The sequence below is a fragment of the Trachemys scripta genome, chromosome 6, assembly GCF_013100865.1.
Source record: "Trachemys scripta elegans isolate TJP31775 chromosome 6, CAS_Tse_1.0, whole genome shotgun sequence".
Classification (NCBI taxonomy): domain Eukaryota; kingdom Metazoa; phylum Chordata; order Testudines; family Emydidae; genus Trachemys; species Trachemys scripta.
In genome coordinates, this window is record NC_048303.1 from 89602231 (window position 1) to 89613653 (window position 11423).

The 11423-nt window shown below is 40.8% G+C and overlaps 1 protein-coding gene across 5 annotated transcripts in view; it reads right to left on the minus strand.

Moving 5' to 3' along the window:
• The window catches only part of SMARCA2 (SWI/SNF related, matrix associated, actin dependent regulator of chromatin, subfamily a, member 2), a 177816-nt gene that overhangs the window by 146759 nt on the left and 19634 nt on the right, over positions 1–11423 (minus strand). For all 5 annotated transcript variants that reach the window (XM_034774956.1, XM_034774955.1, XM_034774954.1 and 2 more), the window contains exon 3: positions 9988–10117. In XM_034774956.1, coding sequence (XP_034630847.1) covers positions 9988–10117 — 130 coding nt within the window. The remainder of the gene's footprint in view (positions 1–9987; positions 10118–11423) is intronic.

Below are 11423 nucleotides of genomic sequence, written 5' to 3' on the forward strand. Positions count from 1 at the left end.
GCAAAGTGGAAAAGTACCACTAAACCCCAGCTTTCCCATATGTAAAACAATGGGTGGCAGAGTTTGCTTGATTTCATGGGAGTGAGGCACTTACCCTACTTATGCGCTTTTGAAAATTCCACTGGGCTCCTATCTGCATCTTTAGGCACCTAAATACCTTTGAAAATCTGGCCCATGATGACCAGAAACAATTTGCCAATTCTCTAACTACCATTAATACTTGGTGTTATAGGGTGCATTGCCTATGGGCTAGAACATCTGGGGCTAAACCAGCCCAGATTACAAAATGCCACCTGAGAGGAATCAGGTGATTCCAATATAAAACAATATAAAAGGCAGCAGAAAGCTACTGGGGAGCTGGGTGGAGAGACTGTCAGAAGTAAGCAGTCTGGCAGTGAGTTGGGGAAGCTCAGGATAGGAGGCTGGTGGAAGAAGCAGCTCTGAGGGGCAAGTCTGGCACTTGCAGAGCCCTAGCAAGGTAAAACCTGTGACTGGAAGGGAAGATGAGCAGTGGGTTTGTTTTGAACTCTGGAGTTCTATTTTTGACAAACTCTCTTGCCACTCTGAGGAGAACTGGTGAAAAGTGAATCAAAGGATTTGAGCTTAGAAGGTCAATGGAGAGTGAGTTCTTAAAGGGACCTGGATGAAAGGGAAGTAAAGATGGGATGACCCCAGGAGGGGGTACTCAAGAGGCAGTAAGTAGTCAAACTGCTACACTTCCTTCATTTAATAAATTGGTTACCTGTAAATGCAAACCAGGTTTTGCTAAACTTATTTTTTTCTTATGTATTAGTACATTTAAAGAACACAAGAATTTTAAAATGCTGGTATTGTATATTTTAATTGAATTCCAAATTTCTATCCAAATGCAGCTTGACACAAACCATAAGAAAAAAATATTCTAATAAATAAAAAGCTTCCTTCACCATTTAAAAAATGTAAAAACTAAGACTCTGAATAACTGCATATTAAACTGGATATGGCTGTAGAATATCCTGTTGCTTATCAAAAAGAAGTACCAAATCTAATGTTAAGGCTATAGTTGGTTGCAAATCAAGCTCTTTTAATGGTTATACGAACCAATGAGAATGAACCATTCTTTAGGAAAATCACTAAAGTACAAATGTGTGAAACAAGATAAAAAAAAAAATCAATGATTTCCTGCTTGCTGATTTAAATCGCCAATTTAAAAATCAATGCACCCTACCTATATCCGATTAACAATAATGTAGTAATACAAATAAATGTAATAGTCCAGAGAGACAGACTTTGAGGAAAGTCTGGATGAACTGAATACATAGCTTATCTAGATTACAAGTAAAAGAAAGATACAACAGATATCTGCAGATATGTGAAAGGTGCAATACCGAAGGAAGGAAAGAATTCAGTATGGGCTGAGGCTGTGTCTACACTGAGTTCTTTCTTAAAGTTTCCCATTGTCATTCTAATATCTGTGCAACTCCACTAGTTGTAGCAATGGTGGGTACATTAGTGTACACTGGCCTAGGCATTGTTACCATTGTGTCATCCACAGAACATGGTGAGGGAAATGCTTCTGGGCCATTGACACTAGCTCTCCCATCATGGCTATCTCTGATGGAACTGCATCAGTGCTACAGCAATGGCAGACTTTTACAAAAAAGCTCACTGTAGACAAGGCTTGGGGGGGAAAGGTGTTGATCTAGGAGTAATATAATTAACTTCAAATAAAGGGTTAACTTAGAATGAATAACACTTCACCCATCACTGAAATGTAGCCACCATGGAGAAGAACAATGCACAGCAATATTCCCTAACAGCTTAGAACATGTGGTGAAGAATGCCTTAGCCAACTAAAGCTACAAGGAGAATTTTTGGTCAGCAACATATGTAAGTTTTCCCAACTGGAATGTGGCCAGGATACTGGTGCTAACACTGATTCTTCTGAAACTGCTGAAGGACAGGGGTGGAAGTCCCAAGTGCATGAGTCATTCAAAGCTACGACTGAAGAAATATACTGTAGGGCAGTATTTCCCAAACTTGGGACGCAACTTGTGTAGGGAAAGCCCCTGGTGGGCCGGGCCGGTTTGTTTACCTGCCACATCCACAGGTCCGGCCGATCACGGCTCCCACTGGCCGCGGTTTGCTGCTCCAGGCCAATGGGAGCTGCTGGAAGCTGCAGCCAGTACGTCCCTCGGCCTGCAACGTTTCCCGAACTCCCATTGGCCTGGAGCAGCGAACCGCAGCCAATGGGAGCCGCGATCAGCCAGACCTGTGTACGGGGCAGATAAACAAACCGGCCCGGCCCGCCAGGGGCTTTCCCTACACAAGCGGCGTCCCAAGTTTGGGAAACACTGCTGTAGGGGATAATCTTACATTGGGAGGCAGATAGATGGATAATGTGACCTAATAGCTCTTTTCCTATCTCTATATAAGAGATAAAAGGGTCACAAAAGAAAAATGTAGCTAATTTAAGAACAATAGGGCTGGTGAATATCAATATTCTCTGAAGTTCAGGTAACTTGGTGAACTGTGCAAGTTGTTCTAAATCTACCCAAATTTAGGTTAACAAAAAGACCAGCACATTCTATGTAGTGACTAAAAATGTAGATAGGTCCCAGCACCTCAAAAACCCTTTGGTGCTTGTGACCTAGGCGATCTTGTGCTGGCAGCAAACAGGGGCTAAACAGTTACAAGTCTATTACCAGAAACTTGCTTAGGCATGCCCAGACGGGCATGTTTCCCCTGTGATCACCATCTTCATGGCATTTCACTGAAAGGGGCCATATGTGGTCTCAGCCAAAAGCTAAGAACTCGCTGGTTGTTGTGGCTATTGTGGTATGTACAGAAAATATTTGAAGAGTTATGTAATGTAAAATATTGTTACAAACCTGCTGGAGGTCGTTCTCAAAGCTAATGCAATCAAGAGGGAACACCTGATCTCTTTCAACCCACTCCAGCCAAGTGTTCAGTCTAGTCAATGTATGAGCTTGGACCTTTACAATGCACAAAAGATACCAAGACTAAGACCTTAAATTGTGGAAAAATCAGGGCGAACTGAAGTTAACAAAACACCCTTGTTATGAAGGAGACATGGTGGTGTCCATTAAGAAGATGATACTCTGCCAGCATGAGTGTCATAAAAGTGGATCTCAGCTCTCTTGAGTGTACAATCACTGTATGGAGTGACCATTGGTTGAGAAATGCCTTATTAGTCAGGAAAGGAACTTGTTAATAAGTATAGGCTCTAGACTGCATTTTGTATTTATCTGTAACCATGTTTCCAATCCTTATACTTCTATTTTCATCTTAAGATCTGCCAAATAAACTTCTATTTGGGTTTACGATAAACATGACTAAGTGCTGTGTGCTAAGGAGAGTGTTGAACTGAGGTGAAGCTAGTGAACTGTGGGGCACTGCTTCCAAGAAGGCAGCAAATCTGTGTGCTGTGTGGGTGTCCAGAAGATCGAGGGACTGGGCACTCCAACGTAACGAAGTGGGCTGTACAGACAAGTGGGAGGGACATGTGCCCCAGGGCAGAGCAAAACTCTAAGGGCAAACTACCTCCATAAAACTTAGCCACGGGTTATCTCTGCTCTGACCCAAGGACTCACTTAGGGAGCCTACGGCTGGAGTGTGCAAACTGCTAGCCTGCACAGGGAAAGAGCAGGGCTTGCAGAGTCTGGAGCGAGGTCCTTATATTGCCAGCAGCTGGCATCTTTGGGCAAGTTCCTTCCAGTATGCACAGACAAGGTTCCCTTGCACTATAAGCAGACAGTAGTGGTTCACCCTGTATCCCTTGGGTAATGTCAAAAGTGTCACAGTGCTTATGTTTGCACTTGAGTTATTTAATCAGCTGTGAGCAGGGCACTTGCGAAATATTCTCTTCTACTGGCCTAGCTTTCACTGACACCAGGATAATTTTGTATATGGGTTCAAAATCCAAGGCATGCATAGTTTGTGTGTTTCAGTCCATTCTTAGCCTTTTGACTTCTCTCCTATCAAAAAACCACAACTATTTTGAGTCCTCTGGTTGTCTTCAGGTTTCCCCAACTCCTGAGGTGGAAGGGATGGAGAAGAGGTAGGATTGGGATGACTTAATTTTGATTCTTTACGTAGCTCTGCTTAGCAGTTTAACAATCTACAGCAAAATCCAGTACATCTAATGCTAATATTAATACTGTCTGCTTACATTAACATACTGTGATGAATGTTGTTGCTAATGCAGTCTAAATTCAGTTAAATGTAGCTGTTTATATAATTTCATTTAATTTGAAGCAAGAAATGCATTTTCCCTGTTATATTAATAAGTTAAATAGAACAAAAACAAAGCTACTGAGATTAAACAGAAGCATCATGTAATCACAATAAGTACAAACCTTCAAGAGCAAATCAGTCATTTGAAATACTAAGGAAACTTAACTTTTGATAGCAGGAGAGGAAGGGGGAACTGTGGGGGAAAGAGATACCAATTCAAAAGTCTTTTTTTCCCACCAAATTAATGTCAGATTTTTGTAAAATCATCCTGTCGCAGTATGACTGCATTAAAAATGTGACAGTCTGTCTCAGCTAGTAAGAGATTCTTTCTGCATGACTAGCATTCCACTAAATCTAAGGAAAAACAGAATCTAAATAATGAAGCTGCATAACTTATTTTTGTAATTATCTTTAGTTTTAAAACCCCCAGAAGAGCAAATGACTTTGAGACAGTGGATAGACATTTATCAGCAGGATGGCAAAGTAGTTGCAGATTTAGCTTTTCAGAATGATTTTGATTTGCTCATCAAAAATACACAAAAAAGGCAGTTTTCCTTGTTTCCTATTGCAAGAAATGTTCCTCCCATGATACTGTACCAAGCTGTACTGAAAATAATCTTGCTGGCCAATAAATACTCCGGACTTCATTTCAATACCGTGCATGCAATTACATGCTTGCATTAGGCATATAATTGCCACAACCGCACATGCAAGCAACCTGTTATGTTTCTAACTGTCCTCCTGCATCTGTATATACCTCATTTATTTACACAATTCTACCAATTGCATACTATAATTCAGTGCAGAATTATATATCCATTTTTGAAATTCAGACCTTCTCTCCATCCCCCATTGTCATATTTTCTGAAAGGCTTTTCAGGTAACAAAATACAGGGGATTTTTTTTTTTAAGTGTATTACTTGAAATTTGGACATTTAAACTAGTCTAGTTTGAACTAAATGGTCTGTGTGAGATTTGACTGTAAACTCCTTGGGGTAAGGACCACATCTTATGTGTTTGTCACTGCTGACACTCAACAAATACAGTAATTGTCAGAGAAGGGAAACACTGGATAAAATCTATTTATTTTCCACTTTCAAAAACTAAAACATATGGTATATGCCTATGTCTGAACACTTACTCTCTTACACTCCCAGTTTGTGGTTATAGATTTTAAGGCCAGAAGGGACCGCTATGATCATTTTAGTTGGACCACATGCATAGCACAGACCAAAAACCTCATCTTATAATTTCTGCAACCCCATGACTTCTGTTTGGGCTACTGAATATTTTTGAGTGACAGCCAAGTCTTAATTTAAAGACTAATTAATGGAGAATCCATCACATCCCTGCACAAGGTCTTCCAATGGCTAATTACCCTAACTGTTAAAAAAAATTGTGCCTTATTCATAGTATACACACAAACTGAAATTTCCACTGATGATAGAAATTTACAGTTCAGCAAAGAAATGCTGCTTAAGAACTTAGTTTTGATTTAAGGATATTTACTTTCAATATTTTGACTTGTAATATTGACACATTATATCTTAATGGTGATAAAGCTTTTACTTTTTGAATGTCATGTGCCATTACATAACTAAGCCCCCAATAACTTCCCAAAATTGTAAAAAAAAGATAAAAAAATTGAAAAGCTTACCAATAAACATTGATATGTCAATTATTTTTAAAAAATGAATCCTATCAATCCTATTTACAGTATGAATTTGTTTACTTTTAGCTTTCAACTACTGAATCTCATTATGCCTTTTTCTGGTAAATTGAAGAGCCATAGACTAGAAGAAATCTCTTCCCCAGGTAAGTACTTGTAGACTATGATCAAGTCACCTCTTAGCCTTCTCATAGATAATGTAGTTTAAGTTTTTTCCCCCAAGTATAAAGGCATGTTTTTTCAGCCTTCAGGTCATTCTTGCAGTTCTTTTCTAAACCTTTTCCAATTTCTCAACATCCTTTTTGAAGTGCTGACTTCAGAACTGAACAGTATTGGTCACACCAATGTTGCATACAAAGGTATACCTCCTCCTTTATATTCCCTGCTTATATATCCAAGGATTGCTTTTGCCCTATACTTAGCTACAGCAGAGCTCAATTTCAACTGGGTGCTCACCATAACCAATCACTTTATTCCAGGATACAGCTCCCCCCTCTCCAACCCTCCCCCCCCCCATCTTGTTGTATCCCCCTACATTGACCTGCTTTGTTCCTTGATTTAGACAGCCAAGTGCAAGGTCACATGTTGTTCAAATAAGCTCACCTTACTAAGCAATTCAGATCAGCCTGTATCAGTAACCTTTTCCCATCATTATTTATCATTCCACTATTTTCAAATTTTACTAGCAATAATATTTTCTTCCAGATCATTGATGAAGATAGTGAATAGCATTGGGCTGAGAACAGATCACTGGGAGCCCCCACTAGAAACAACCCATTAGAGTACAACTACCCATAAGAACAGTCATACTGGGTCCGATCAATGCTCAATCTAGCAGAGTATCCTGTCTTTCAACAGTAGCCAATGCCAGGTGCTTCAGAGGGAATGAACAGAACAGGCAATCATTGTGTGATCCATCTAGTCATCCACTCCCAGCTTCTCAGAATCAGAGGCTAGGGACACCCAGAGCCTAGGGATGCATTTACAATTAATTTTTATGAGCTAGCAATTAGTCAGTTTTTATTTTTATTTTGTGTAGATTTTTTTTTTTTTAAATCAATGTCATGTGGAACTAAGCCAAACTTTTGATCTCATCAAAACATCACGTTTGCTCGACAGCACCTATTTTCCATAAAACCATGTTGACTGGCATTAATTATGCTACAAACCTTTACTTCTTTACTGACTATACCACATATCAGCCTTTCCATGGTTTTGCCTGGGATCAGTGTCGGGCTAACCTGCCTACCGTTACCTGGGTTCATTTTGTTTGCCCTCTTCTAAATATCAGCACAACATTAGCTTTTTTCCAGTCCTTGAACTTCCCTAGCCTTCCAAGATTTGTTAGAAGTCAACATTAATGGTTCGGATAGCTTCTCTGCCGATTTTTAATGCTCTTGGGTGCAAGTTATCTGGTCAAGCAGTTTCATGCACACCTCAAATGCTCACTAACTTCAATGGGCATTTTGAGTAAAACAATACATTAGGTCACATGATGTATGGAGTAGGTGGCCTGCAGTATTTCAGGGACCAAAGCTAGAAAATTATGAAAAAGTGGACACACTTGCTTCAGAACCCTTAAAATGTCCTCAGAGGAAAGTACAATGAATATGGACAAATCTTCAGATCACTTTAACCACTCCAGTATTAGGACCAAGTACTCCTCTATCCCGATATAACGCGACCCGATATAACACGTGTTCGCATATAGCACGGTAACTCCGGGGCTCCGGCTGCTGCGGGGAGCCCCGGGCCCTATAAATCACCGCTGGAGCCCTGCCACCGCTACCCCGATATAACGGGGTTTCACCTATAACACGGTAGCAATTTTTGGCTCCCGAGGACCGTGTTATATCGGGGTAGAAGTGTATAGAAATGTAAGACTGGAAGGGACCTCAAGAAGTCATCAAGTCCAGCCCCTGGGCTGAGGCAGGACTAAGTAAAACTAGATCATCCTTGACAGGTCCAACCTGTTCTTAAAAACCTCCAATGATGGGGATTCCACAACAAACACTTACACATGTTTTAACAGTTCCTGTTGACTTCAATGCTACTTGTGCTTAAACAAATGTCTACATGGTTTTCAGGATTAGATCTCTATTTGGGAGGCTACTAAACTAATTCTAACTTAACCAGCTACTTACAACACAACTTCTGAAAAAAATGCTATTAGCTAATATATATATTCTTACTACCTACTTAAGTTCAAAGCCTGCAGCCAAATGGTCAATGAAAAAAAAGAGATCTTCCCCCGCTACTTGTCAGCTTCCAAAAATCTTACTGTGTCACCCATCTGGAATCCTTTCCCCACTTGTATATGAGGCACATTCTACCACCACAATCTTCTTTTTGTGGAGGTGAAGAGAGAGGACATGCAAGCAAAGAACATTAAAGAAGTTCATAGTAACAGATTTAAAGAGGATTTCTGAAATAAAGATGGAGTGAACCTCTTAAACTGCCGAGACTAGAAGTCCAGCATTCTGTTTCCCCTGTGACATACACCAAAAAGAGCAGAAGATTCAGTCTGACTTAGCTGCTAGTAATGCGGACATCTGTTGTAGAGCAAGCATGGTCCTGAACTCAGGCTCTAACAAGTGGATGAAAGAGGAAAATGACTTTCAGCTATTTAGATGCAAAATATTTGTAGTTTAACCATGTTATGTTTAGATCTAGCAGCTTTGATTTTTAGAAGCAACTTTTCTATTCATTTTAAGGGGCAAGCTTCTTTACAAGCCAACAATGTGACAGCATGCACCCTTGGGGAAATTTTTTCTCTGAGATATGCATTCTTGGGTTCCACTGAGATCAGTGGAAACTGTGCATCTGAGGCAGAATCTGGCCCATAGAAGGCCCATTCTATTTTGTTTTATGGTAGTTACTCACTCAAGGGTAAAACTGGGAGACAAGTGTTGTCCAGTGGACAAGGCATTGGACTAGCATGCAACAGGCTAGAGTTCTATTCTCAACTCCCCCAAAGTCACATAGCAGATCCTCAGCCAAATCACTTCTCCAATCGTTTGTTTGTCTTGTCCATTTGGTCTATAAGCACTTCAGCACAGGGACCATCTCTTATGTTTGTACACTGACTAGCAGAATGGGGCCCCAATCCTGATCTTGAGGTGCTATTGTAATACAAGTAGTTGTATGACACATTATTAAGCAGCTAAGGTCCTAACAGGTGTTGTCAACTAAATCACTGCATACAGCTGCTTATATAATACATCCCCCTTTAACATGTAAGCAGAGTCTCCTTTCTCTACTACAAGTTGATGGAGGAGCTGGCAGGGTTGAGGGAAGCCACCCCAAAAGCCTCTAAAATCAAATGTTGGTGATACCAGGCCAAACGCTAACAAAAGGGCAAAATGCCCGCCCCCCCAAGCAATTTAAAAAAAAAAAATCAATAGGATATGCACCCACTTTCTAATCAACTACAATTCACGGGGTATTTAGGTAGGACCACTGCCACATTAGAAGGGAGAGGTGGATGTACAAAATACACCAACAATGTTTTCTGACTCTTGGCTCTTTTCCCAGCACAACTCATGATGCACTGCTTCTGCAGGACTTGGGTGAAGCTAACTTCCATCCTGCATGCCCATTGTTGGACACAGGTTTTCTGGCAACTGCCTATAACCAACTCTTGCCAGAATTTGGCTTCATCTGGTAGATATTAAACGTTGTTCCATCTCTCTCTCAGATATTATACAGCACCTGTTACCCAAGCATCTTAGAATCTACCAATCTCCATGAGGTAGGAAAGTAATACTATACTACTTTACAGAGGGGAGCTGAGGCACAGAGCCTTAGGGACAGGCTTAAGGTCACACAGGAAGCTGTGGCAGAGCAGGGAATTTAACCCAAGTCTGCCAAATTCCAGGGCTGTATCCTAACCACTAGACCACAGTAGGTATCTTAGGTGAACATTCAAAGGAGCAAGAATTTTAAGTAGTTTTCAAAAGGTCACAATTCATCATGTGAAAACTGGCAAAAAGAAAACTGGGAAACCTATGACAAAGGAGTTGTGGCTCTGAAATGTCTTCTACAGAGCTGAAAAACACATCACATGAATAACATGTATCAACCTTGGCTATGCTGATCCATTGGACTCTGTGGTGGGCCCATTCCAGGGTGAGGCGGTCTCATATTTGCACTCTTCATGGAGCTACAATGCATGTCTTCAACCATTCCTTTTTCATGCAAGCCATCAATGGACTGCAAAATTAAAAAGAGATTTATACAAAGATATTGCTTTATGAACTTTCAAACTAGTAAGAGAAGTTAAAAGCTTACACAAATATATAAAAGTAGACTAAAATGAGTAAAAACCTCTACATCTTCTTACTGCAAAAGGGTACAGTGGGACTCTTCCCTTCGCTCCCATCTATTCTAGAGTTAGACCTCTTGAGACCACAACTCTGGGATGTTGGTCTTTGAAAGACCCCTCCCTTCCTCTTTCCCCTTTCAAGTATTCATTGAGACATCTGGGCAATTCCAAGTACTACAAAGTGAAGGCAAGTAGTACTTGGTACATCCAATCAGAGTTGATCTGGGTGGCCCTCATTTATAAAGCTGTGAAACAAAGGCCACTTATGGAGAGTAAACTCTGCAGCTCAGGATGGAATAAGACTTGTTATTTTAACCCACTCTCTTCCTTTTAGTCACTGCTGTAATGGAATATCCCAAATGCCGTTTCTCTTTGAACATGAAGATTCCACTGCAGGAGGCAACCTCTTCTTGGCCACATTCAAACGCTGGTGCCCTCAAGAATCAGTCACTCACCCTTCACAACACTTCTCACCTGTATTTGGAGGGTGAGCATGGCCAGGGTTCTGGCCCCATCCCAAACTGGCCAAGGCAGGGAAGTCAACTAAGGGTCAGAGAGAGAATGCTGAGGGAGAGACTGGAATGGGGGATAGAAGAGAAACATCCCTCTTTTTTTTTTATGCTCCATGTCATGGAAGAAAGGCCAAATCAGAGATAAGGGCTTAGGAACAAATCAGACACTTGAAAGCAGGAAATCTGACAGGTCACAACTCGAGAAGATATATTCCAGTCATTAACTGCACGTGCGGGGCTTGGGGTGAGCAAAGAAAAGGTTATCACCTTGCTCTGTTCCCCACTTCCCGCCCCCCAGAAAAAGAGAGGCTCTCTTTCCTCATGGGGCTGAACTCCTGCAATTCTTGTAGGAGCCACCCTGGACACAGCACTTGCCATTGGCAATTTTAAACTCTCAAAATGCATATGGATTTGTGGGTAATTTTTTTTTTTTTTTTTTTTTTAAGGAAGGAAATTTGAGGAAAATTAGCCTTAGGGAAAACAGACTACTGAAAAAGAATGTAGGAAAAAACAACAAGGAGTCTGGTGGCACCTTAAAGACTAACAGATTTATTTGGGCATGAGCTTTTGTGAGTAAAAACCTCACTTCTTCGGATGCAGAAGTGAGGTTTTTACTCACGAAAGCTCATGCCCAAATAAATCTGTTAGTCTTTAAGGTGCCACCAGACTCCTTGTTGTTTTT